The 26,226-nt window shown below is 40.6% G+C and overlaps 1 protein-coding gene across 1 annotated transcript; it reads right to left on the bottom strand.

Annotated features, from left to right (window-relative positions):
• Window positions 1-6,144: 6,144 nt before the first annotated feature.
• Window positions 6,145-25,943, bottom strand: TPCN2 (two pore segment channel 2; the record flags this gene model as incomplete). The annotated part of the gene is made up of 25 exons (XM_079536663.1): window positions 6,145-6,223; window positions 6,922-7,007; window positions 7,324-7,405; window positions 8,592-8,674; window positions 8,787-8,877; window positions 9,197-9,270; window positions 11,666-11,737; window positions 12,653-12,752; window positions 13,742-13,791; window positions 14,363-14,491; window positions 14,578-14,637; window positions 14,725-14,844; window positions 15,261-15,347; window positions 16,294-16,375; window positions 17,017-17,114; window positions 18,582-18,646; window positions 19,310-19,375; window positions 19,683-19,782; window positions 21,602-21,674; window positions 22,346-22,452; window positions 23,240-23,356; window positions 23,696-23,873; window positions 24,638-24,714; window positions 25,591-25,655; window positions 25,874-25,943. The coding sequence occupies 25 exons, from the start codon at window positions 25,941-25,943 to the stop codon at window positions 6,145-6,147; spliced, it is 2,211 nt and encodes a 736-aa protein (XP_079392789.1).
• Window positions 25,944-26,226: the final 283 nt, after the last annotated feature.

Genomic DNA, 26,226 nt, shown 5'->3' with positions numbered 1-26,226 from the left:
CACTATGGTTTTCCTACTGAACAACAATAATTTCAGTCCTTTGTGACACTTTTTAAAAACATACATGCTTGCTGTTCCTTGTGACTTCGCCCTGTATGCAGCCATGAAATTGTTCTCACATGCTTTCCAGGTGATAACTACAGGTGGCTCCCCCAGCTGCACCCACCACTATGCACCTACTGTTTGCAGAGTGCCACCTTAGCCTCAGTTGAACACTTTCTCTCATTTTATGCTGTGAAAACAGTAGTTCTATGTACGCAGAAAAAGATTTAAGCATAGCATGAAGTGTGAGGCTTGTGATTCACAAAGTCTAAAGATTTGGTGCTTATTCCTGCCATAGCAACAGAGTTCCCACTACCAGCTCTGTTATTTAAATACACCATGATATATTTATCTTTATCTTTCAAAAAAAGCAGTGGTAACCGTGGATGATGCACACAGTTCAGAAACACATTCTACAAACAGACTAATGATGGTGAGCACACTAGTGTCATAGAATTGCTCAGGTTGGAAAAGACCTCAAAGATCATGGAGTTCAACCACGACTTGCCATACTATCCTCTGAACCATCACCTCTTCTGCCAACTAGAGTCCCAATTCTCATTGAAAAGCTCTCAATTCTCAGTCACCCTGGATGCAGTGAATCATCACACCAATTTTAATAATACAACTCCCAACAACACAGCTTTACTTGTCATAACATTTTCTAGCTGCTTCACTCTAACAGTCACACAGAACATCACCCCAGTAATCACAGAATCATCAAGGTTGGAAAAGACCTTCAAGATCACCCAGTCCAACCATCCACCTATCACCAATAGCTCCCACTAAACCATGTCCCTCAACACAAAATCCAAACATACCTTGAACACCCCCAGGGTCGGTGACTCCATCACCTCCCTGGGCAGCCCATTCCAGTGCCTGACCACTCTTTCAGAAAAGCAGCATTAATCTCCCCTGGTGCAGCTTGAAGCCATTCCCTCCAGTCCTATCACTAGATATACGAGAGAAGAGGCCAACCCCCAGCTCACTACAACCTCCCTTCAGGTAGTTACAGAGAGCAACAAGGTCTCCCCTGAAAATTCTTCAACTCATTCAAACCAAGTTTGACAGAGGAGCTAAACATGCCACAAAGTGGCATGAGATGACAGCTGGTCACAGGTAGAGCAGAGTGCCCAAATTAAGCCTTCTTACCACAAGAAAGATATGCCTTCTGTGCTTGTCTTACTAACAAGCAAACACAGACTGGTAGAAGGGCAGCACGTTACTCCTCTTACCCAAAGAGGTAGGATAACTAGAAACAAGATTAAAGGGAATCAAGTAGGGAAAACTGCATCTGCAATGAGGATGCAGTGAGGCACCTAGGGGAAATTAGGCTCATTATCAGAGGTGTAGCACACACAACTAAGTTTCACCTCCCTACTTGACTAAACGGTGGATATTTTTCGATATCCCTCCCTGTAAAAATTTTCTTTACTGTACACATTTGTAAGCCATTAGCTGGATTCAACAGCACACGCTCTAACAACAAAAGCTGAGTTTGTTACAGCCATGGGAATTCTTTCCAGTGAAATCAGAGAGAGGTGGGTGGGTGGGACGGGATCTCAGGGACCAGCAGATGCTTCACCATCAGGGTAGGTTCACAAACATACAAAGCTGGAGCAGAGGGACTCCTAAGAGGCTTTCCTAAGAGGGCCTCAAGCAAAGGGAATCTGTGACCTCCCAGATTCCATGCCCACAGTCAGCAGCAGCTCCTCACAGCCAGAAACTCTTTCTAACGAAATCTGAGCAATGATTTGTCCTACCATCAGCGCAAAGAGGTTACACAACAGAAACAGATCACTTCTCTCACATCATTCATAGCTTTTTTAAACAGCAAATACCATTTGTCCATTTCTTGTTTGCCTGAACAAATCATCTCCTTCAAAGTCTTCCCAGCACGGTTCCCAAATCCCTTATGACCTCTGTTACTATCCTGTAACAAATGCCTCCCCTAACTTGATTATTTTAAATGTGGGGTCCAACACTGGAATGCCATTTCAAGACTGGAATGCCATTCCAAGTTTGGAATTTCAAAGCAAGTTACAGCAAAGTACTTTTCATTTAATCTTTCAGATACCTGTAAGATTTGTCCTCTAATACCACTTACTCTCCCATGCTGTATTTTTTTAAAACTGTAATAGTTTGCCTTATTATATTTTCCACTCGCAATTTTGGCTATTTCCTCTAGGTTATCAAGGTCATTTGGAAACATTCTGTGCAGTACTTAGAGCTGAAACTGAAACCAAGTCTCTTCCCTCCCCCACTCCAAATTATTTCTACTCAAAGTTCACATAATAAATGTCTCCAAACGTTTAGAAGACTGCAGATTAAGTCCAAACCATTTGATCTCCCCTCGGGCGGAAGGCCTGTTATTTAAAGAAAACTCTAGGGAAAGCAGAAGTCATCAACACGCCTACAGAAAGAGCACATGCAGACACCTATATTTATTTCCTTTTCAATAAAAAGCCAAGACAGATGGAAAGCTGAAATGACCTCATCTAACTAAAAGAACATTAAGCAATAGCAGAAGTCACAGTAACGCTACTTACAGATGCTACTGCTTACAGTACACAGACAGGTGAAAACAAGATTTAAGATACTTTTACTTTACATTTCACAGTTTACTAATTGATTGTCCCCACCAGTGCAACATAGAGAGGTCAAGAAAACAAGCCTTGTGTAGTCTACTCACATAATTCCTTGAAATCCAAGAGGGTATTTCTTCTTGCAGCTTCTGCCCAGTTACTAGTTATGCTAGTTGCCCCATCTGCAGCTTTTGAAATTTCTTCATACATAAGCATGCTATTGAAACTGATTGGTTTCCATGCTTCTACTGAAACAGAGAACATTTGAATTCTCTCTTCTCTCTCCCACCACCCTTAAGTCTTTAAATAGTACAAATTCGTAACAGGTGAGGAATAAAAAACACCTGAGGAATCTCCAATTAGCCAACATGTTGCTGATTAAAGCCTCCTTGGGCAACTAGCAAAAAATCTGTGCCTGATTAACAAGGCAAGGTCACCTGCTGCTTACTTTGTTTCCTACATGCTCCACTAAAGCAACTGCCAGAGACAGTAGCAAAGTCAAGACGACTTTAGCTTGACCCTAAATTGATTTTGTCCCGTTCTTAAAAAAATATAACCTGTTTCAAAGTAACGTTATGGGCTCTGACATATTTTGTGTGAGATCTGTCCCACCCGAAGAAAGAAAGGGACAGACGCTTTAGCAGTGATAGGACAAGACAAAATGGTATCAAACTAAAAGATGGGAGGTTTAGGTTGGATACAAGGAAAAAGTTTTTTTTATGATAAGGCACCAGCACAGGTTGCTCAGAGAGGTGGTGGATGCCCCATCCATGGAGGCATCCGAGGTCAGGTTGGATGGGACACTGAGCACCTAGTGTAGGTGTGCCTGTTCATTGCAGGGCAGTTGGACCAGATGGCCTTCAAGGGTCCCTTCCAACTCAAACAGCTGTGAAGTGCAATGAGAACATATATTGCGCTGACCCTCTCAGGGAGAACAAGGAAGGAAAATCCAGTTTGCAGATGCACCAAAGACTAAAATGAAAATGGAAACCATGCTGCCCAACATCCTGACTTAGTTCCAAGGAACTATTCACCTTAGAAGTTAAGCATAAGTACCTACAGATGATGCTAACATGTGCTTAGAAACAAAGAATTCTGTAGCTATGGGACATGGAAAGAAAACAAGCCACGGGAATCTTTTTCACAGTTCTTACTTTCATATTTTAAGAATAAACCTTTTTAATAATACAAACCTCAAATTTTATCCAGTTACATTAATTGTCATGATTTATACAGTTATTGTGCAAGACTTGTGGTCATTTACATCTTTCAGTACAACTGCCATTAGATTTAATATTAACTTCTAATTAAATTTCCCATCCATTACACAGCTGTGAAACATGAACAAGACTAAGACTATTCCCTTCAGAGAGCCTTCTTCACCCCATGCAGATGTGAAGACTGCATTGCAGGGGCACTGGTGATGATAATTCCACACCAATTCATGTTGCTTTGGTAGATTATGGTGGAACGTAACTGACAAAGAAAAATCTTGAGAACAAATAAAACAAAACAGGATTGAAGCTTGCAAGCCAATAGGAAATGGTCACCAACTTTCTGGCCAGGTAAAGTGGCTTCCACAAGTATTCAGAAAAGTCCAAAATGAAAACGATTGAGTAAAAAGGTCAGCAGAGCATAACTCCATTAACAGTGCCAATAAATTGGTGCCTGTGATTAAATCAAGCTCGAAAAAGCAGAAGTCATCCTGACAAAACCAAAATCAAATACAGAAATGTGGTGGTGTTTTTTATCTACTCGCTATAATCTGTGTTCTAAGTTCGCAATAGAATATAAGCATGGTAATGCCCCCAAAAACCTGTGCAATCAAGTTACTCATTGGATTATTAAGGAATTGAGACGAGTAAAAAAGACAACAGCATGGCTTGAGGTGCAGAATTACAGAAGTAAAGAAAAATTGCTGTGTGGCATAGAGCTCAGCTGAGACCTGTCACATAAATATGCAAACAAGATACGCACTTTGTCTAAAGCACAAGGAAAATTAGTGATAAAGAAACAGACAAGGACTGCCAAATAACTTTTAAATAGTGCAATAATGCAAAAATACACTTCTGAGCTTGTTGTACCATTGTCCCAGATTCTCTCCTGTATTATTAGGGAGAGGAAACTAGAAAAAAAAAAAACCTGACAAAACAAGAGGAAAAAGTAAATAGGATGACTACTTGGCACTTTTTAGATAACAAAACATTATAGAAAGTATCAAATAACTCCTATGTTCATAGGCATTTTAGAGCCATTTACCTTCCCCAGGCCTTTGCCAGGTGCAGAGAATCACTGTTCATTTTAGCGACAAGTGACTCAATGAAAATTCAGTGCCTCAAAGTAGAGTTTCATTTTCACATATAAAAATTTAAATTGGGAACGAGGGTATTTGTGACTGCGATTTACTAGTTATGTGACAAAGAATCAAACTTAAGCACCATTTTTAGAGAAATACTAAGGGGTAATGAGAAGCACGTAAACATAACTTACTGTTAATTCTCAACTTTAGATACACTGACCAAGGTACTTACACAGGACAAATTACTCTGGTACAAAGCAAGTGGCCACAAAGCCACAGCAACACTCAGAGGAAAATCTGAACTGCTATGCACTTTGATTACCCCACTCAGCCTTTTTTCACCCCCTTTAAAAGGGAGACTCACAGTGATCACGATGCTACATCTGGCCAAAGTTCATCCCCTCAGCTTTTTTATGGAACACGATACATTATAAAACAGGATTTAGAAGATAAAGTTAAAAAGAAGAGTTCACTAAAAAGCAACATGAAAATATTTACCCTAAAGGTGAGCTCAGTCTTATCACACTGAAAACCACAAATGTAATTTTTCCATTCACACTTACTATTGCTCTCAAGGCAACCAGCATGGTGCAACCAGCACAAACCCTCGATCAAATAGAAGAGGTGTGAAGTAGGCACTCCACATGATTAAGTTCAACCACAGTTGAACTTAATTGTGTTCTGAAGTGATTAACACCTGTAAATTTAGTAAGACAGGCTGGTGACATGTTTCAGTGAAAACAGTGTTTCAGTCTCCCTACAGAAAAATGAAGGATTTTGTTCTGGCCCTGCCTAAACCATTCACCAACTGCAGGGTGCAGCCCTCTCCACACTCCCCTTCTAGGAAAGGCAGCTCCATTTTCTTGTGCTTTTCAAAATAGTAGGCTTAGTGGTTACAGAGTCCATATTTTAAAGTGCACTGTCCTTTTAACACACTTTCCCTTCTTAAAAAAGAAAATAAAACTTTCTGATACCAACAGTTTATAAAAATAATAGCTGCAATACTCCTCTAAAATTGCAACTTAAAATCAAGTTGGAATAGCAAGGATTCAAATATGAACAATTAAAAACATTCTTTCGGCAGAGAATTGCCAAGCAAAGCCTTACATATTGCCTTGCAAGCCTCTCCCAGCAGCACCTCACAGAAAATCCATTCTATTTCTTCCAGCTGACAACCTCAAAAAACAGAGGTCTAAATAAGTCCATCCTTCCCACCAGTCACCTACATAAGTGCAGGTGTGGATGTTGGTGCAGCTTTTCCATCAGCTCTTCCTCTGTTGGTTCTTCCAAAACATCTCTACAAAGAGAAAGCATGGGTTGTTAGGGACAACAAAGGGAACTTCTCAGCAGTTGTTGCATCTCAGTGTCCACACTGCGAGAACACGTGCTCGTTTCATTCTTGAAAAGTGGAATTAAAATTACAATAAGTTGATGCTCCCTAAAGATGCATCTACTTGCCAGTGATCCATCCTTTACAGATGTGTCATGGAAACCAGCAGCTGTTTTCCCATAAGGAGCAGGGAAACAATTTCCTGCACATAGTGCAATACAACTGAAGGTCAGTAAGTTTGTTTTCCTGAAAAAGCTCCCAAATGAGAACATGTTCCCAACACTACTATTGAATATCCAATGTGCACCAGAAGTTCTACGTGTTCATGATCATCGAGTATCAGCCCACCACCCACAGTTTCACAATAAGCCAAGAATGTGCATCAGTTTCCTCATCTTCAATTTCTTCTCCCCCTCAGCACAGCTCCCCCTACTTCCAATCCCTCTTCTCCCACCACAGTCTTGGCAGAAAGCATATAAAGGTTAGGCTCACAAGTCAGCTTAAAACAAGTCCAACTAGAGCACGTACTGAGATTCACCAAGGTAAAAGATGATACAGTTTACTTCTGAGGAAGGAAATTAAGAGAAGTCTTGTACCATCTCACAACGAGCACCAAGAGAGAAACAGAATAATCTAAATCAATCACCATGCCCAATTTAATTTACCTGAACATTAGTTCTACTGTCCTCTGGTATTCAATATCTGAGAGAGACTCCCGATGACAGCGACGGTCCCACTTGTGAATAAAGTTCTGGAAGACAAAAGCAATGCAAAAAAACTGACACCATAACACATCTTCATAGTGAATCAGCTGTAATGGACAAACATTCACATCCAACAAAATGCGGTCAGGCTTGTGACAAAGTTTCAAAATAAAGAAATGCACAATTGTCTGGGGAAAAGAAAATGCTTCCTGAACATCTGGGGGAAAAAGGACAGGGAAAAAAGATCAAGTAGACATGCAAAACCAAACCAAATTTCCCAGAAGGTTTTCTGGGCTCTTTTCATTTCCCATGAAGATCATAACCTTTTATCAGGATTTAACATCAAATAATACTCCTTCTTACCTCTAGAAGTAAAGCTATGAAGAGATTAACCCATATGACAGAGGAGATCAACCACCAGGCTACAAAATAGATCTTTGCCCACCTGCAGATCAGATTAAAGGAAATAAATGAGTCTGTGGGTCTATGATAAAGTAGACAGCAAATAAACTCAGCCTGGAAGTAACCAAAGCCAGAATGAAATCACATTTTTCCTTCAAAGATTATACTACTAATGTAAAAGAAGATCTGGATCTAACAACAATCTTGACTTTTCATTCAGTTAGCCTAACAGATTTTGTTCCCCAACTTAACATACCTAAAGAAACCACGAAAAGAGGGGGGGGGGAGGGGGGGGGGAAAAAAAACAGACTAGGAAAGGATGTTATGGATCACAGAAAGATCTACCTAGGATGGTATGGTATCCTTTGAGTGGCCAACAGCAGCAGGGAATGGAACAATTGCAAAAACACAGCAAAATACCTACAAGGCTACCCCTTAAGTACTCTTCATCTCCAACCACTTGCACTTCAGAAATTTATTGAGCTAGAGGTGGATTCTGTTCATTTCAGATCCCAACAGACTTCTCTCATGACTTCTCCAATCATCACCAGACCACATTTAATACTTAACACACCTAACAGCTTGTAAAAAAATGCTCCATCTTAACCACATGCTGGGTGAAGAATCGCTTCCTTCTGCTTGATTCAAACTGCAATATTTGATATGTGGATGAAACCATGACTCCACAGAAATCAAACAGCAAAACTCCCAGGTTACTGCATTGAAATGTGACCAGTCAAGGATTGCTGCAGCAAGCCAACTCAGAGGCTATCCTGCTAACTCAAAATTCCCACAAAACAGTGCAATACAAATGAAAGATATGCCCAAGATTCTAAGCCTACCAAAAGTTATTTACCCACAGAGTAAATACAAAAGCAACCTCAAATAAGTTACTGTGATTCACTTACATCTCTTCTGCACAATTGACTCTACAGCGAGAGCCACCCAGCGAATGTATGTTGCAAACCTGTTTATAATTCACTTTTTTTGGAACAAGAGAACTATCAAACCAGTTTAGAATACCTTCTAAACATGATCATAGTTTTTGCAGCAGCAAGTCATTGAGTTACACAGTTAATAGTTTTTCCTACAAGCCTGGAATTACCCAAAAGAAAAGTAAGAAGCACCTCTCTTTATAAGATTATAGGAACTGTGCTATCTGTGCAATTCTCATTTGTTTACAAGCCAAATTGATACGACACTGTATCAGTTTTATTACTGCTACTTACGGACTTGAGTATCTCGAAAATGCTTCCAAAAAGACTTGCCAGTTGTTCACTACCATCACATCCCAAAGAGTCACTAACGCTGCCTAAAGAGAATGAGGAAAAGAGAAGCTGAGCAAATGCATCACATACTTCAAAGCCTCGGAAAAAGAAGGACACCATCAGGCAGAGAGAGAAGGAGAGCTAAGACTGACTCACAGCAAAGTCATCAAAGTTGTTTGGCCAATATTCCAGTTGCTCATAGGTCCCACACTGCAAAGTGCCATTGTTATACGTTGTATTAACAAGACTGTAAGAGAATGATAGTCTGATATGAGCATAGCTATCTACATACTATACCTCAAAAACAAGATTCCTGTGAGTACCTTGTAGAAATTTAAAAATCTCATTTGGGCAGAAAACAGAGGAAATCGTTAAACTAAGCATTAAAGCTACAGCAGGTTAAAAATTTTGAGCTACAGGTGAGCTTTCTGCAATTCCAATACAGTAAGAAAAACTGACAGAGTAACAAATGAAAAAAGTCTGTGTGATTAATGCAAAGACAGCTTCAAACACAAGGATAAAATAAAAACTCAACTATCCAGTACTACTTTGAATAGTAATATTACCTGACATTTCCCAGAGGAACCACAGCACCTTTAAACAGCATTATGCCAGTTATAGCAAATGCATAGAAAACCACCTGGAAGGAATACATTTAAGCATTAGTTTTGAATATTTCTGTCACTAAATAAGAAAACAGTGCAATTAATACAGAATTCACCTTAGCATCGCAGGCAAAGGGCAACAGTCAAGAAAAATGCCTGAACTTTTTGAAATAAAAATACTTAATACCTATACTTTTTATATATTATATATATATTTTTATATATAATATATTTTTATATATTATATATATATATATAAAATTGTTGCTCTTACTTTTTAAAATCCCATTTAACTTTCAGTTAAATATAAGTAAGGAGCCCTATGTTTTACAACCGCTTAAGACAAGATGAGTTTATAGACTGAGGTGTCTTTAGTCACATCTCTGTGTTTTGCTAGAAAACTAAAGTGGAGAAGTCCACAAAGAGAAGGAAGACTGCACGGCTCTTTTTAGACATTACTGGAGTTAAGTTGAAGCTGTCGTTCCACAGCCTACCAGAAGATGGGGCATATGGCCTTGCAATGAAGTTGACTTTTGTCTTTGATATTTTATCTAAGCACATGGATCATCTGAGAAAGTAGCTAATGAGTTATATTACTTCACCAGCACAAGCTTCAGGAGAAAATTTGTTAAAACTTTTAGCATCAGCTGATAATATACCCAGACGTCAACACGACAGAAGCTCAGTGGCAGCTCCTAGTGCCTCAAGTAAAAGCAAGTGAAATTAATGGAAGTGGCAAATGCTATGGCACAACTGCCTCATGATTAGTGAAAAATTACAGTTCACACTCCTGGCATGATGGACATTTTTGCAGTGGATAAGAACCACTTCATAAGCATTACGTCTTACATGCATGAGTAGGGACACCAGACTGAAACACTAAGGGATAACCACTAAAGAAGAACTTGACTCTGTAAGTACAAGCTCCCGCCATTGTAATTATGACTGTCAGGAATCAAAGGATCTTCCAGCAGAACATTAAGGCCAAGTACAGCCGTAGCAGTAGCAGCATAGCTTTGGGATCCTGCAGTAAAGCACAACAGAGCTCACCCAAAGACTGCAACTCCACAGGGCTCTGACATTTGGCAACTCAGCTCCTGAAATATACTTTGACCTCTCATAAAAACACAGAATGGCTTGGGTTGGAAGGGACCTCAAGGATCATCATCTCCAACCCCCTTGCCACAAGCAGGGCCACCAACCTCCCCATTTAATACTAGACCAACAGGCTGCCCAGCGCCCCATCCAACCTGGCCTTGAACACCTCCAGGACGGGGCATCCACAACCTCTTTGGCAGCCTGTTCCAGCACCTCACCACTCTCCCTGTGAAGAACTTCCCCCTGACATCCAACCTAAATCTTCTCTCCTCCAACTTAAAACCAGTTCCCCTTGTCCTGCCTCTATCTACCCTTGTAAAGAGTCTTCACCCTTTTCTAGTCTCCCTTTAGATACTGGAAAAAAATATATATATATATTAAAAAAAAAAAAAAAACTATAAAAGCTAACATCTCAGTTGGCACACTCCTGAAGCATCTCTCAGTTTTATGCATAGGTCCCAACAGGATATATGACTTGCATAGCAGAATGAAGCTGTTACTAATTTATCTTTGCACAAGACAACATTATTTTAAATTGCAACATAAGCCTCTCCAGGACACAACTGAAGATAAAAACCAAGATTAGCAATGACAGTAATTATTCTAGGATAAAATGAGTGACAAGCCAGTTTTTATTTTGATATACAAAAAAACTTCTAAGACAATACCTAACATACAGCAAATCCTTGGTCTTTAACCATTAAATTTAAGTATCTTAACAAAATAAAACTAAAATATTATAAAAATAATGCCCCACAAACTCATTTGCTCTGCCAGGAAGACAGTTGCAAATCCAGAAACTCAGGAGTTAGGAAATGCAGCCATGAACATCATGTGCTGTGACACAACCTTTAATCACACATTACACACATCACACACTCTTTGAGCATGACAGCATGGACTTTCACAAATCCCCATGTCCAAACACACAATATCTCAAGATCTTTCCAACTCAAAGTGATTTTAAAGTTGTTATGCTATCTAATTTTAAGATAAGCAGATCAGTGTAAGGAAAACCAGGCTGCTTCTAGAAAACAGGCGATTTTTTCAAACTGAAGTATCCAACCTGAGACAAGTACTTCAGAAAAGTCTTAAATAACCTTTTTAAGTGTGATCCTAAGAGACACTGGTAGCTGAAGTTGAGGCACACTTTGTGCAGGCCAGAACAAAACAGCAGCTCGTTACAATACTGAAGAACTGCCTGATTTCAGTGAAATGTTAGAAGTCACAGAAACTGACATCCAAAGGCCCTGGTTTACTTCCTCACTGCCCTTTTTACAGATACCAGCGTAATAAAGAGAATGTGCTTGACACTTCTGCATCATGACTTACCACCAGGATTCCTGCAAAGGCTCTCAAGTTTTTTACCAGGTCCAGCAACGTAGTAACAACCAAAGACATGAACTGAAACAAAGCAGAATTTTATACATATTACATTTATCATGCCACCAACCTGCACAAAATTATTTTTACTAGACGGAAAACTGAGATCTGTCTGAATGCAGACAATCCTTAAAGCGATAACTGCGTGATTTATGAACAGAGCCATGCTCCTTTCCATAAAGGGATATCAAGCTAAATTTTAGGTATGCTCAGACACAGTGACCTAAAGGGCTAGGTGTAAGACCAGAATATGGAGGAAACAAGTTTAAGCGTCCCACAGCTCCAGAGAGATTGACATGGAAGCATTTCTAGTCTACAATTCCCACCCACTGACGCTCTGATGACATCAGGTAGATATTTATGCTTTATTAAACTACAATACAAGTCCCACTCCTGATGGGAATTCAGACGTAGCTTTCAAGCCAATCTAAGTGCAGGATTATAACCGTCAAAGTGATTTCAGATCACGGGTGCTCTGGCGTAACTATTCATAACTGGAAAGTGAAGAGAGGAACTCCTCCCAAACAAGCTTCTGCAGGATCAAAATGCCCAGCAGCACCCAGTGAGAGCCTATCAGCTCCTGAGTACAAAGTTCCCCAAGGACTTCATATCAAGTCACTAGCTGAGGCTGAAGCCCAACACAAGCTGTGCAAGAATTTCTGGATGCGTTTCTCTACCCATTTTATAATGTCAGCATCAGCTACAGCAACATCAACAGGACTTCCCTTCCACATCAGTAAAGAAAACCAGCTAAAGAGGGTTTGTGAGGTGCTGTGCAATTGTCTGGACACTTAAAGTGCAGACTGAAGAATTACACTCCCATTCAGGTGAGACAGAAGGAAAAGCTAGTGCACAGCACTGGGTGAGCCTTTCACAAAATTTGTAATTTGATCAAAGATATCAGAAGAGTGGAGGAATAAACAACCTTCATATTACCTTCATATTAGGAATGATCCGCAGGAACCTGAACACAATTAACATGTTCACCAGTCGCACCATATCCCACAGGGATAGCAGGCCCACAAACTCTGGTCTCCTAGGAAAGAAATAACATATCAGAGAAACAGCCCAAAAAGATATTAATGAAGTTACTGAGCCCTGGCTGAAGTTAGTCTTCAAAGAAAGTATAAAGCTGACAGATTGCCCAGTCAACATTCTTTCTTATGTATGTATTCTATAGACAGTATCTATACACTTCAAATCTCAGCTCGAGCATTAGCTGACTTTTACACAGGCACGCTGGGTGTCCTTGCTACAAGCGTGGGCAGGTGGTGGGGGGAAGGAAAGATAGCAGTGACAAAACTCCTTGGTAACAGATGCTAGATCACAATTTGCATCATAAACATTCAAGTTTAGCCTTAAAATCATCTAAGACAGCACCGCACAGAACACATTCTAGAATAATAGTAAAAACCTCAGTCTTGTCTTTAAGATGTTACTTGATCTGCAGATGTAACTGCAATTGTGATTAAAGGATGTATCACAGAACATGATGTTAGTGCCATCCGGAACCTTCTGGGCCGTAATCTGTTTGTGGTGATGGAGAAAATAACTGGTGCTTCAAGATACTGTTAGAGTGCAAACAGCTGTCCACATTCAAGAATCACCCTTGAAAGTAAGACTTACAAAGTCCTCCAAATGTTCTTTGCTTTTCTCTTCTGATATGGCGTACATGTATTTTAAAAATGGAAACAATCACTTCCATGGTTTTAATGATGAAAAAAGATTAAGATAATTATCCAAGAACCATTTGGACTTAAAAAATATGCATACAGAAAAAAAAGTCAGGAGACCTGTGCTTTCTGTTCCAGTACACATGAACAGCACCATGGCAATTTCTCTACTAAACTTTGCAACATGAAGTTTAGTGACTACAAAAGGGAAAACTTCTACTAAGTTTGGTGAGTTATGCACTGGGCTGATAATTACAGCAGAACACCACAAGTGTGCATGAACATGCACGTATATTCCCCTGATCCAACCCAGACACCTAAGACAGTGTAATGGTTCAAGGAGATTACTTACCAACCAGGATGAGGAAATCCATATTCAGCAAAAGTTGCAATCTCCAAAACCTTCAGACAGAGAGAAAGGAAAAAGAGTAAAAAACCTTTTTAAACTTGGTAATTTTGAGGTTTAAATATTACTTACCTTTCTCAACAGAAAATATGTTCAATAGCTTTAAGCCACTAGTATGACTCTACTTATATACTCTGGTATTGCTATATTTGACAATACATCCAAATTAAGGTGACACATAGAAAGATACTGAGTGAATTACACTGTGTAAGTTAGGTTTCAGGTTTTACCAAACAGATTTAATATCCTGCCACTTTATTATTCAATAAGTGATGCTTAACTACATTACAGACATCCTTGTGAGCAGAATGCTTCCAAATAACATTAAAAAGGCTGCCTGTAAGAAGCTCAACTTTTCCAGCAATTTCTCCAGGAAAGGGACATTCAAGGTAACATTCCAAAGCACTCATGCCACTGCAAAACACAACACTGGCTCAAGCTGTTCAACTCAGCACATCAGTGCTCAACTAGGAGCAATCCTACTGGCATCCTGCTAGATCTTGCAGCTTAATATCACCCTAAACAACAAATCCAGGAATACAGAAGTTAACAACAAAACAAACTTACCAGCAAAATTGTAGTTAGAAGTCCATCAAACCTATTGCTCGGGTATGATAAATATCTTTTCAAGCCCATTGCCAAGATTTTCAACAACATTTCCATCAGATAGTATATGATGAAGAAGCAGTTGATAGTCTTCAGACCGTACAAATGATAATAAAAATTAGAATTAACCACATTAAGGGAACAGCAATATCCACAGAAATACTGTTGCTTCTTACCCCCAAGAAGAAGTCATCTCTTTCAGAAGGCTGCTTATCTGCATCCAACACCAAAACCACCTTAAATAACAACAAATCTTCCATGAATCCATTGTTTTACTGCTGAATTTTACAACAAGAAAAAAACTGTTTTTCTCTCTTACGTACACAGATAGAAACAATGTTTGCAAGGGCAACAACATTTCCCAAGTAGCCAAAGTAGGGATGGCCAAAGGCGAACTGCATTTTCCGCATGAAATGGGATCGGTACTCTGGACTGGGAGGATGCTGAAAAGGACACAACAATTACACTGAAAGGCAACACAAGGATTTTAATAACAATGCAGGGAAAAATAGCCCAGTTTCAGATTTAAGAAACATACCTTTTCAATGCAAAACTTTTCAAGTCCATTTTTATTAAGAAAGCGCTTTCAAGCTTTAGCTATTATTAGCAAGAGATCATCTCCAAAGAGCAAAAGCGTTGGTGATCACAGCACAATACAAGAAAGGGAAAAAATCCAACCTCTCCAATGCCTCAAGCATGTAAATTAACCAGTCTATTAATTGCATATATTCCTTCCACCACTCCCATCATTCGTCTCCCTCAAAGAGAGGTAAAGATCTTAGTTCCACATAAATACAGAACTGTTCAAAACCATACTACCTTATGACAGTCTGTAAATAGTGATGAGGTACATACGTACTTGTTTAATGGCATCCTTGTCTAGCTCTTCAAAGAGCCACTGGAACTGGGCAGCTGACAGCTGGTCACAGGAGCATATTTTGAGTGACTTCACATGAAAGAGAAAGCCAGATCAACATCTGCATTAAGTGCACCTTCAGGAAGTACCACCACTCTCAGACTGGATTTGTGTACTTAACAAACAGTGCAGCCTGACATAATCACAGAGCAGAGTGCTGTTTTCAGGCAACTCTGTTTACACAGCCCCTATCCCAGACAACGTCAGAAAGCAACATGTGTATCTTCACAATGGATCCAGCCAACTGCTGGCACACCATTACCAACAGCTCTATGTTGACCCCTTCTCTTGGCATTAGTTCATAACATCTATCTCCAAGACCTGCTGCAATTTGGTCCTTAAAAAGCAATAATATTTTTGGAGCAGTTTTTCCTGATACCATACGTGTAACTTTTGCATTTGTATCTCCTGTTGAGCTAATTGCTCTACCTAAAAACTGCAGCGCAAACAGCAACATTAAGGCCTTAGATAAGCAAAACAATTCTTCCTATAGCCTGACATAAGTATGGATTGCTTCCTCTAAGTTTTCAATTACATACACCCCCCCATGTTCAAATGGTAAAGATACACCAAGCTGTAGGTAGCAGCTCCAGACCACAGTGAGAGAGATTTTATTTTCAGAGATAAACCAAAGCAAATCAGAATTTTGGCTCTGCAAAACAAAGTCTTCACCTACACCACCTATCAGTGAATGCCTTCTTCTTCAAACCAACCACAGGAGTGGCAGTCTTAGTTTGGAATCATTGGAACTAAAGCTGTTACTAGGCAAAGACCAGCACATAAGCAGACACTGATCTGGACTCAGCTCACGCTCATAAAGAAAGTAGGACACAAACAGCTGAAGACTACTGCTCCTAAATCATTGCTGTGATTTAAAAAAAAAAAAAAAAAAAAAAAAAAAAAAAAATCAGTTTCCATAACTGTCCCAGCAAGAGGGTTTGACAGCCTCCAAGGATTAAGAAGATCCAGCTCTTACCATCATGATTGCTTGCCTGCTGCGAGAATCCATTTCAACTTTCTGCAGCACTTGAAGCAAGGCTCCAGCACTAACATATGACCTATCCAAAAGAAGATGAGCTTAGAGGATGGGTCCTGAAAGAGACATCTTGCCACTGAGACAATCAATAGTTCTGGTTTTGTTTTCTTCTTTTAAAGCCAATAAAATTACAAGCAGCAATGAAAAGAAAATATCCCATAAAGTCCCAGACAACTCACTATAAAATCCCACTTGAAGAATAGAATAAAAAAAATAAGCAAAACTGTTGTTTTTCAACGAGAGATCTTCAGTTCACACTAGTTCTGTTTCTGAAGAAGCAAACTTGCTTCTTGGTGATACGAAGTAAAACATTCAAAGGTAGGCCAATAGTCATGTACAAAGAAGAATGGAACTCATCCAGCTGGTGAAGGGGATCTCTGGCTACACAGCACCCCTTCTCAGGAAGCAGCCAAGGCCCAAGAGATGCTCCCCCCTTCAGCAGTTGGCCCTTACATGAGCCCAGGATGGCTCCACCCTGGGCCCTCTCCTTCTGGTTGCACAGGGAGCACAGGTGCCAACAATTTGCCAGTGTCCCCTGGGCCAGCCATACCTCTTCACCAGCTCAAGCCATGACCCTATCAGTTTCCTGCATACACTGAAACAAGAGCTGAAAATTTGGTCTTTTCTGCTGGGTGCACTACTGCCTCAATATCCACCACTCACTGTTCTGCATTAGCAGGAGTCTCTTTTAGGGAAGAAAGCACTTCAAATGCAGCCCGGATTCCCAGACGTCTTCTGAAGAGGGAGGACTGAACGGATTTCTGCACAAGAAAGACACCACACGTTAAGATAATAGGAGGCAGTCTGCTTAACACTGGGAAATTCAACCAGATCGTGGAATCATCTGAGTTGGAAGGGATCTGCAGAGATTACCTAGCCCAACTCCCCTGTTATGAACAAGGATAAATGGTATGATAAACAAAACAGATGACACAAATGTCAGTTGGCAAAGCCAACTGCAAGCTTCACAGAAGGCCTTGTCTATCTAACTCAATCTGTTTCCAAGAAGTCAAAATACTGCTTTCTTTCCCTTCCTGCCAAAGTCCTCATCATCAGCTTCTAGATTTGACTGTTAAGATACCAGAAAGACACTCCCACAGTTTAAGGGGAATTGTTGAAGGATCAAAGGTTGAAATCAGCAAAGTCCAGTCCTACCAGAAGGACTTGCAGACCAACAGGAAAACCCAGCTCAGATTGCACACTGATCCTCTGGCACTCTTGCAGTCTTATGACTGGAGAAGAGACTTCCTAGCTCTCACTCCTTACAAGAACTCTGTACAAAGGAAGGAAGAAACCAAGCAGACAAGGCTCTAGACTTCAAGTAAACAAAGTTTACTTACACAATAGGAAAATGCTGCTCATTCTAAGCCAGGGAAGCCATCACCACACTGGTACACAAAACAAAAACACTCACCAAAACACAGCCTTAACCCACAGCCCAGCAGTTCAGCTGTGAGACAAACTACATTTGTGTAACACAGCCCCTACCTTATCCAGCCATTTACTGGAAGTAGTAAAATGAAAGTTCATCTTTGCTTATGCTCTCCCTTCTTTTTAAAATACGCTTGCCTCAGCTCACTGCTCTCATACTGCTAAACTATTCTACCTCAGCGAGAAACCAAAAGAACTTACATCTGTTTCCTACTAAGGAAATCCAGAGCATTTCCATCTGGTGTACCTAATACACAACACACTAAACAGAACACACTACACAGCTTGTCAATGAAGGAGAAAGAACCTGTAGAGCTCAGTTTCATCACCACCACAGCTAAGCTCCTTCCACAATTTGTGGAATCAACTACAGTTACTTTGTCAGCTTTTACTTCTCTTATAGACACCAAGGTCAGCAAGTTGTTTTTAGTGAGGGCTTCTCATACTGTGCTACTCTGAGAAGTTAAATGCTGGGCTTTGCAACAACAGCTATTGAAAAAGTACAGTCCTTGTTCACCGTTTCATTGTTGTTCTCACTCTCGTTTTTCTCATATGCTAGTCACAGCTGCACATCTAAAGCATACATAAACACATGATTTTCTCACCCAAAAGGCATCAAGCTACAATAGCACACATGGGTAAAAATACATACATCCGTTTTATGAACCTTTCTCATCTTAAAACTGTACTTACTATTGGATTGGCATACTTCAATACACAGATAAATCCATAAACACCCAGGATTTCACAGCCATAAGGTTACAGTAGAACACAGATGTTGGCAAAGTTTTACTCACCAGAAGGTACCCACGAAACTGGTTGTAGATTATTGCTGTAAGTAGGTTCATCAGAAATAAGTTACCTTTTGAAGAAAAAAAGTGACCAGAATTAGTGGGATAGATGCTTGTTTCTCAAAGATGCATTGCATTTCTCTGATTCTAGGCCAACAACTATTTAAATCTAAACATTTTCACGTTGTACAGCATACAACACAACACTCAAACTTCTCTCACACCAACCAAGAAAAGAATCAGCTTCGACAGTAATCAAGAGACATTTCAATCATGTCCCAAATGAGAGGCAGCCATTAGTTTTCAAAAGACAAAAAAAATGAGATTCACAAACTTCACAAAACTTTCCCTCCTAAGATGGAAAAAACGTCAGTGTATCACAAGAGCACTGCAAAGAAGTTTCATATATGCATATAGCAAATCACACATAGGAATTCAAAAGACCACCTACTTGAATTTCTCCTCTAAAACTAAAGATTAACATTGTACATGCAGTTGTGTATCTGTTCTCTAATGATAAGTTACAAAAAAAAAAAATTGAACTATTTAATAAGAGCCTTTTGTGAAACTTATCTTGCAAGACAGAACATGGTCAAAAAATAACGATTTTTTAAAAAGCCATAAAGGAAAACTTGTGATGAAACTCTCTGAGAAAAATAAACCCCTTTCCAGCTGCATGCATCAATGTCAAAGCTACACTCCATTTAAGTTAACGAAGACAAGCAACGACTTACCTAATACAGTGAAGAGTATGAAGAAGATGGAATATGCTCGGTTCTTAGAATAAGCTGGAATCATTACTGCAACAGATTTAATTTAAAAATATATATATTATTAATTTCATATTTAAGAGGATAAAAAAAAATAAAGGAGATCTCTGTCAATTTTGGACAATTGGTAAAAGCTCTTATACAGCTCCACTGCAGAGCTGTGTATATAAATTAAAGCACAGAAATACAAAAAATCCTGAGTAACTTCATGCACAAATCATCTTTGCAGAACCTTCCTAAGAGCTTCCAGCTGCAAGAACAATTACAGCAATCTGACAATATTTCACTGTTCATTGATTAATACAGACAAGAGTTATTTCTGAAACAGAGTGCTCACCATCAGGGTTATTTGCTGTAGTCAGCAGGACCAGCAGTGATGTCAGGGAATCTGGCAAATTTCGAAAGTAACCCACCCATTCCTTATCCTGTTGACCATCCTAGTGAAAAAATGCTCACTGTTATCAGAGAAGCACTTAGAATCACTAAGACTGACTTACCAAGAAAATGATACATACACAGATAGTTTTAGTCAATAATCCATTCCTTATGCACACAATTAGATCTGCCACGTGGAAGAAAACACAAGACAAGCATAAAAACCAGGACAACGTAGTGGTCCTGCAGGAATACCACTTATTCACAGTCAATAAAGAACATAAGGGAAAACAGCAAGCTGAGAGAGACAGGAGGCTCCAAACAAAAGTTCCATCCATCACCTCAAATCCGGTGAGGACCATAAAGACATGAGCAGACAGCATGGGGATCTAAAGCTGCCCTTGATTGATAGAAAAAGCCAAATGAGAGACGTCAAGGGTACCAGAGCAAGAAGAACTCTAAACACGACCTAAATAAAACATATCACAGACTGTTCCCATATTCAATCCGAATTCACATAAAAATCAAGCAGAAAACTGGAGCTGCTTACTTTTTATTCTAGCTATACAATGCTGTATCCACTTGTTTTTCTCCCAAGTTCAAGTAGAGACAGCTACAAAAGATGCAGAGTGCAAACAGTACTAACGTGAATCACACACTACAGAATAAACAGCCATTAACTCTGCTGAGAAGAATGGAAAACTGCACCTCTAGGGCATATATGCAAGGCAATGTGCAAATCCAGAGGCCAGAATTTTATTACTAACGCATCCTGTGAGCACCCTGCCTGGTTAGCTAAAATTAGTATGTATGGGTATCAGGTCAGAGAATCTAAAAAGAAAAAATAAATAGCTCTTTTTTTTTTTTTTTTTTTTTTTTTAAACTTAAGTGTATTTTGAAGTGCCTGGTGCAGGTATATAAAATGTATTCCCCTCTGCTGGGAAAGATTACAACTGAAATTATAGGTGACATGGAAATACAATACAGAGATATTGGATTCAACTAAGAAAAGGGAAAAATAGAGCTCTATTTGTAATTCCAGAAATTCTGTAACAGGAATTCAAGGAATTTGCTGATCGTAACAAAGACCAGAAGCTCAAGAACAAACTGCAGGAGGAATGAAGGCTCAGTAAAGATTAAGGGAAGAACTAAGATTACTGCAAAAAGTACATAACAAGTCTTAGTGATCATACAAACAAGGCTGTGGAAGGCCTTATAGATGGAAAGGAGTGCAGTACAAAGAAGGATACATAAAGATACAGGAAGCTTAGGAGAGAGGACACCCCAAAAGCACTTGAACATAAAAGTGACTTTAATCACACTTCAAATAAGCTTTCGGGAAGTGAGAAGAGAAACAAAAAATAAAAAGGAAGCCACAAAAATCAGAAGCCAAAACATCAGAAAAATGCAGGCAAAAACCTACCAAGGCAAGGCCAGGGATACCAGTACTGCAGATAGCTTAACATTGCAGTAAACTTAACTAAAATCTAGATAAGGAAAGAAAAAAGAAAAAAAAGAAATGTGAGATAATAGAAACAGAAAGCACCAGGATTAAGAGCTATGGACACAGAACAGCACAGGTGGTTTCAACAAAAGCAGAAAAGTAAGGTAAAAGATTGACTGGAGAACTGTAAGAAGCTGCTCTACTAGCAGACTTCAAGCTTCTCACTTGTGAGAAAAGCATCAGCACCAAGAAGTATGGGACCATAAAAAAAAAAAAGTATTCTGTGCAACTTACATCTCTCTAAATAGACTTCAAACTCATCCCAGTGGGTCTCTCCCAGGGAAATAAGTTTCACCAGTTTGATTAGAAAACCAGACATGCAGCTACACGAGTAAGCAGAAAAGCAGTGAGATCTACACATCAATACAGCTGGTTACCTTTGTTCGAGCAAACAGCAGCATGGCAAACATGGTGAAGAGAGACAGATGAACAGCGAGTAGTAGAACAACACTATTGGAAAGAACACATCATGTGCATTAATATCAACGTCATCCTTCATGTCCTTTGCTAGAGATACACAAATAGCCAAGGATATTTTTTAATAAACTACATGGAGCTAACAGAAGACCATCCAAGCTTTGATTCGTAAGAATCACACTTCTTCAGAACTCCTTAGCATGAGCTTAGGCAGTTCTAAGGTCAAAGAGATCCTAGCATGTTTTTCTAAAACTATTTAGAAATGAAAAGCCTGAAGTAAAGCATCCTGAAAAGAACACAGAGTACCTTGCTGTGTGGTATTCATGGAAGAGGGACACCTTTGTGCCCTTCCCATACCGCCCTGAGAGGAAACATTACAGCAATATGGCACAGCCCTTTGCCCAGCTGATGACTCAGCTCTTCCCTTACAAAAGGGCTGGACTCAACAGAATAAGAAAAGGGAAAAAAAAAAAAAAAAAAAAAAAAAAAGAAAACCACTCGATCAGCATCAAAAAAATCCTCCTTGTCACATCACATGCATTCTTGAGAACTCTTACAGAATACAGGAGCCACAGAATTATTACAGCTTCCCATCCATCACTACTTGATCTCAGAGACCATTTCAAGAAAGCTACTGAGGCATCACGCTCCAAAGGGTTGCTACAGACTTGCTGTGAAGGGATGCTTTCTGTGCTGTTACCTACCTTGCCATTTCAGGCAATGTGCTGTTGATACTTTTTAATGTTTTCTTCATCATCGAAGAATTCTGAAGGAGAAAGAAAGGACGAAGAATTCTTCTTATTCTTACAGTCTGCAAAAAACAAAACAGTGGATCAGATGCTGAGCTCCCACGAAGTATTTGTGGTCTTAAGTACATGTTTGTCAAAACAGATCTAAATATATATATATAAACTAGGAGGAAAAAAAAAAAAAAAAAAAAAAAAAAAAAAAATCAGTGCAGCATAAAAGGCTGTTCTCAGAAGCTAAATCTCTCCCACCAAAGTCAAAAAAGGCCTAAAGGAAACTTTACAGACCTCCTTTTAAAAGAAAAACTGTTTATAATTAATGGTCTGGTGAGGCTATTGAAATTTCAACTTGCATTTTTAAAAGAAACCTAACTTTACTGCTGGGTAAACATGACAAACAGGTCAAGCGATTGCATTTCTGCATTTTTTTTGCCAAGATCCATTTCAAGAAGTGAATCAATAACAAGCTGCTTTCATTAAAAATAGACACACATCTTGAAATTAGGGTTTGGTTTCAGTTTTCAGCTTTTTTTAACGTATCACGGTCTGCTTATTACACAGCAACTTCTGCCTCTGACAAGGCTTAGATGCAATTGTTCTGATATTCCTTAACATACCCAAAAGCAATTAAGCTGTCTACATCTCAGTATTTTTACCATATTAGCATTTTCTTAATGCTGACTGCAAGCGAGCAACAATAAATTTGATCCAATGTGACCCATCTCACCCCTCCCCTTAGCTCTCCAAGGCATCACACAGCCCCTGCTGTGCATCCCTCTGCAGCTTCTCCTCCTTGCCTCACTGCCCAGACACACTGCACAGTTTCTGCAGAAAGCAGCAAGCACGTCTTACCTCTGTGCAGAAAAAGCTCAGCGACACAACCCAATCAGTAAGGGAAATAATTAACGTCAGGATATAAGCCATCAGCCATTTATTTTTCCAAAATTCTTCCCATCCAATTAAGTAACTCTGAGGGAGGAAAAAAAAAAAAAAAAAAAAAGCAGCACAATAACTTAAAACAAATTCCAGCACCCTAATGAAGTCAGCACTGATTGCTTTTCAAGTATCTCCAGGTTTACAATTGTGCTCTTTATAAAGAGCTCCCTGAAATCTAAGAATTTTCCTACAAGTCTTTAACTGACACAGGTGCACACAGGCCACACGTGGCAAGAAGTTCATTCAGCGAAGTCATTCCGAAACAAGGATCCAAAGAACAGCTCTGTTTATTACAAAGCCCAACTTCTACCGTCTCAAACAAGCAGCCAAGCCAAAGCCATTCACTCAGAGGCAGGTGGAAGCGCTGCTCACCTTCACAGACACATCAATTATGAAGACCAGGAAGCACAGCAGCTCAATGCTTTCGGTCAGGCCACACGGAGGATCCCACGCAGGAAGGCGGTACCGCACATCTGATGTGACAGTAAGCGAGGATGGGGTTTCAATGAAAGCCAACGCCAGGATTATGGTAATGGTGAAGCTCAAAATCCTGCTCGGGTAGAAATGAAAGCACTCGCAATGCAGCACCTGAATAGCATGATTTACATGAACTGCAGTAAGGTTGTAGTAACAACAACGCATTACAACAGCAACCGCTGACATTCATATAGCCCTAGGTGGGGTGGTTTTGAAGCTAACAACAACAAACAGCCCTGCTAGTATTTAATAAGGTTAGAAATTGATATTCAGAGAACACACACACACTGCTGGGCATCGTACCAATAATCCATCATGCAGCAGTCCTATGACTGTTCCAGAGAGCCATAGACTTTGTGAAATGATGAGTTGGAAGGGACCCTTAGAGCCTATCTGGTCCAACTCCCCTGCAACAGACAGGGACACCTACAGATAGATGAGGGTGCTCAGAGTCCCGTCCTGCCTGACTCTGAGCATCTCCAGGGATGGTGCATCAATCACCTCTCTGAGCAACCTGTGTGCCAGTGCTGCACCACCTTTATTGTGAAAAACTACTTCCTTACATTCAGTCTAAATTTCCCCCCTTGTAGTTCATAACCATTTCCCTTTGTCCTATCACAACAGACCCTGTTAAAAAGCTCATGCTCTTCTTCACCACATTTTTGTTCACCTTGCTGCTTTCCACTCCTATCTCATCTACATGTACTCATTGTTTGCTTCCTACAGTGTGTTCTAAAGCATAAAAGGACAATTATTTAAGTATTCTTAAAAAAAAAAAGAAAAAAAAACTAAGACTTACTCCTGACCCAAAAAGCACAAACAATAACAAGTTCTCACCACTGGCAAATTCTTGAATAATACCAGCGATACAGCCACAGGGATTTAGAGTCCACACGGTGATTTATAGATCGATACTGTAGGGAGAAAGCAAAACAAAGATCACTGAACCATTACACATGGTCTGCATCACAGACAAAAATAAGGTTACAAAAATAAACCATACCTTCATCAACAAGGCTTGAGACAAACCCAATTTCACAAGAAGATAAAGAAATTACTGCATGAGTTATTATTAAACTAGCACTCACCAATGACTATGCCTTGACTACAGCCAATGTGGGCGCAATGGGAAAGATTCTACTGAGGTTTTCTCAACCTAAAGATCGCTCTGTTATTGGATAACCAATGTGGCAGCACTGCCCTTGCTACATGTAACAGCAGCTGGAGCAGCTCACAACTCAAGGTTCCACCTGCTTGCCAAAGAGGCCCATACACTTGGTTCACTCTCCAGCACTCCTTCCATTCTCGGATCTTTTGCTTCGTCCCTCTAAAAAGCCGTATGATGCACACAACTGTGAAAATAAGAAGCTTCAACCTGCACCTCTACACAGGGGGAATGGAGACTTCCACGCACTGTCAGTGCTGCTCAAGCAAACAGTTCCAGCTTCTCCATTGAAACCAACCTCAAAGTTTGCCAGCTCTGAGGCTCTGTAACCATGTTTTGAGGCAAATCACAGTTCTGCCCAGATGCTAGCTTAAAATTAAAAAAAAAAAAAAAGGGCGCATCCACCCACAAAGCAGCACAGTCAGCGCCTGCTGGGCAAACGGGAAGAGAAGGCGCTATTTCAACATAATTGCATTGGAAAAAGAAAACAAAACAAAACACGTTTCTTCTGGGCAGAAGCGCACTGGAACTGAGGTACCGCAGGGATCTGGGGTTCCGAGCCGGCTTTGCGGAGCACGGCAGCGCCAGGTGACAGCACCGTGTCGCACAGCCGGGTCGGACTTACTTGTATCGCGTCCTCAATAAACACCACGGCCTGGTCGATGCGGAGGTCCTCGGCAGCTCCGGCAGCTGCAAAGTTAGAAAGAAAGAAAGAATGACTCGCCGCACGCCGCGGGGCTAAGAGCCAACAGCAGCCGCACCGCACCGCTCCTCCTCATAAAGGACACAGAGGTCGACCCAAGCCGGACCCGAGACGCGGCACTCTTGGAAGCCTCCGCGACGGCGGAAGCAACCCGCGCTGAGCCGGGGCAGCGCGGGGCGGCAGGCCGCCTCCGCCACGCACTCACCGCCCCCTGCCGCCCGCCAGCTCCGCGGGGGCAGCAGCGGCTCCGTCTCGGCGGCAGCTCCCGCCTCCATCAGCGCGGCTCGCCGCTGGCCGGACCGGCCGGGGGGCAGCCGCCCTGACACCACGTGACCGGCACTGCGCCGGGCAGAGGCGGAGCGCGGGCGCGGACCGGTACCGCCCCTGAGCTGCGGGAACGAGCGGCGCGGGGCCGGGGCGTTGTTGTGCGAATGGCCGCAGCCTTTAAAGGTCACCCGGTCCAACTCCCCTGTAACGACGGGGGTCTGGCTAGATCGTTTCCCGAAAGCAAACGCTGAAGGAGGAACGAAGGGCTGAATCGCATTGAGTTTATTGAAA

Source organism: Tetrao urogallus, assembly GCF_951394365.1.
Source record: "Tetrao urogallus genome assembly, chromosome: 6".
NCBI classification, from domain to species: domain Eukaryota; kingdom Metazoa; phylum Chordata; class Aves; order Galliformes; family Phasianidae; genus Tetrao; species Tetrao urogallus.
Note: the sequence above shows the minus strand (reverse complement) of the source record. Positions and strands in the feature narration are given on the sequence as shown.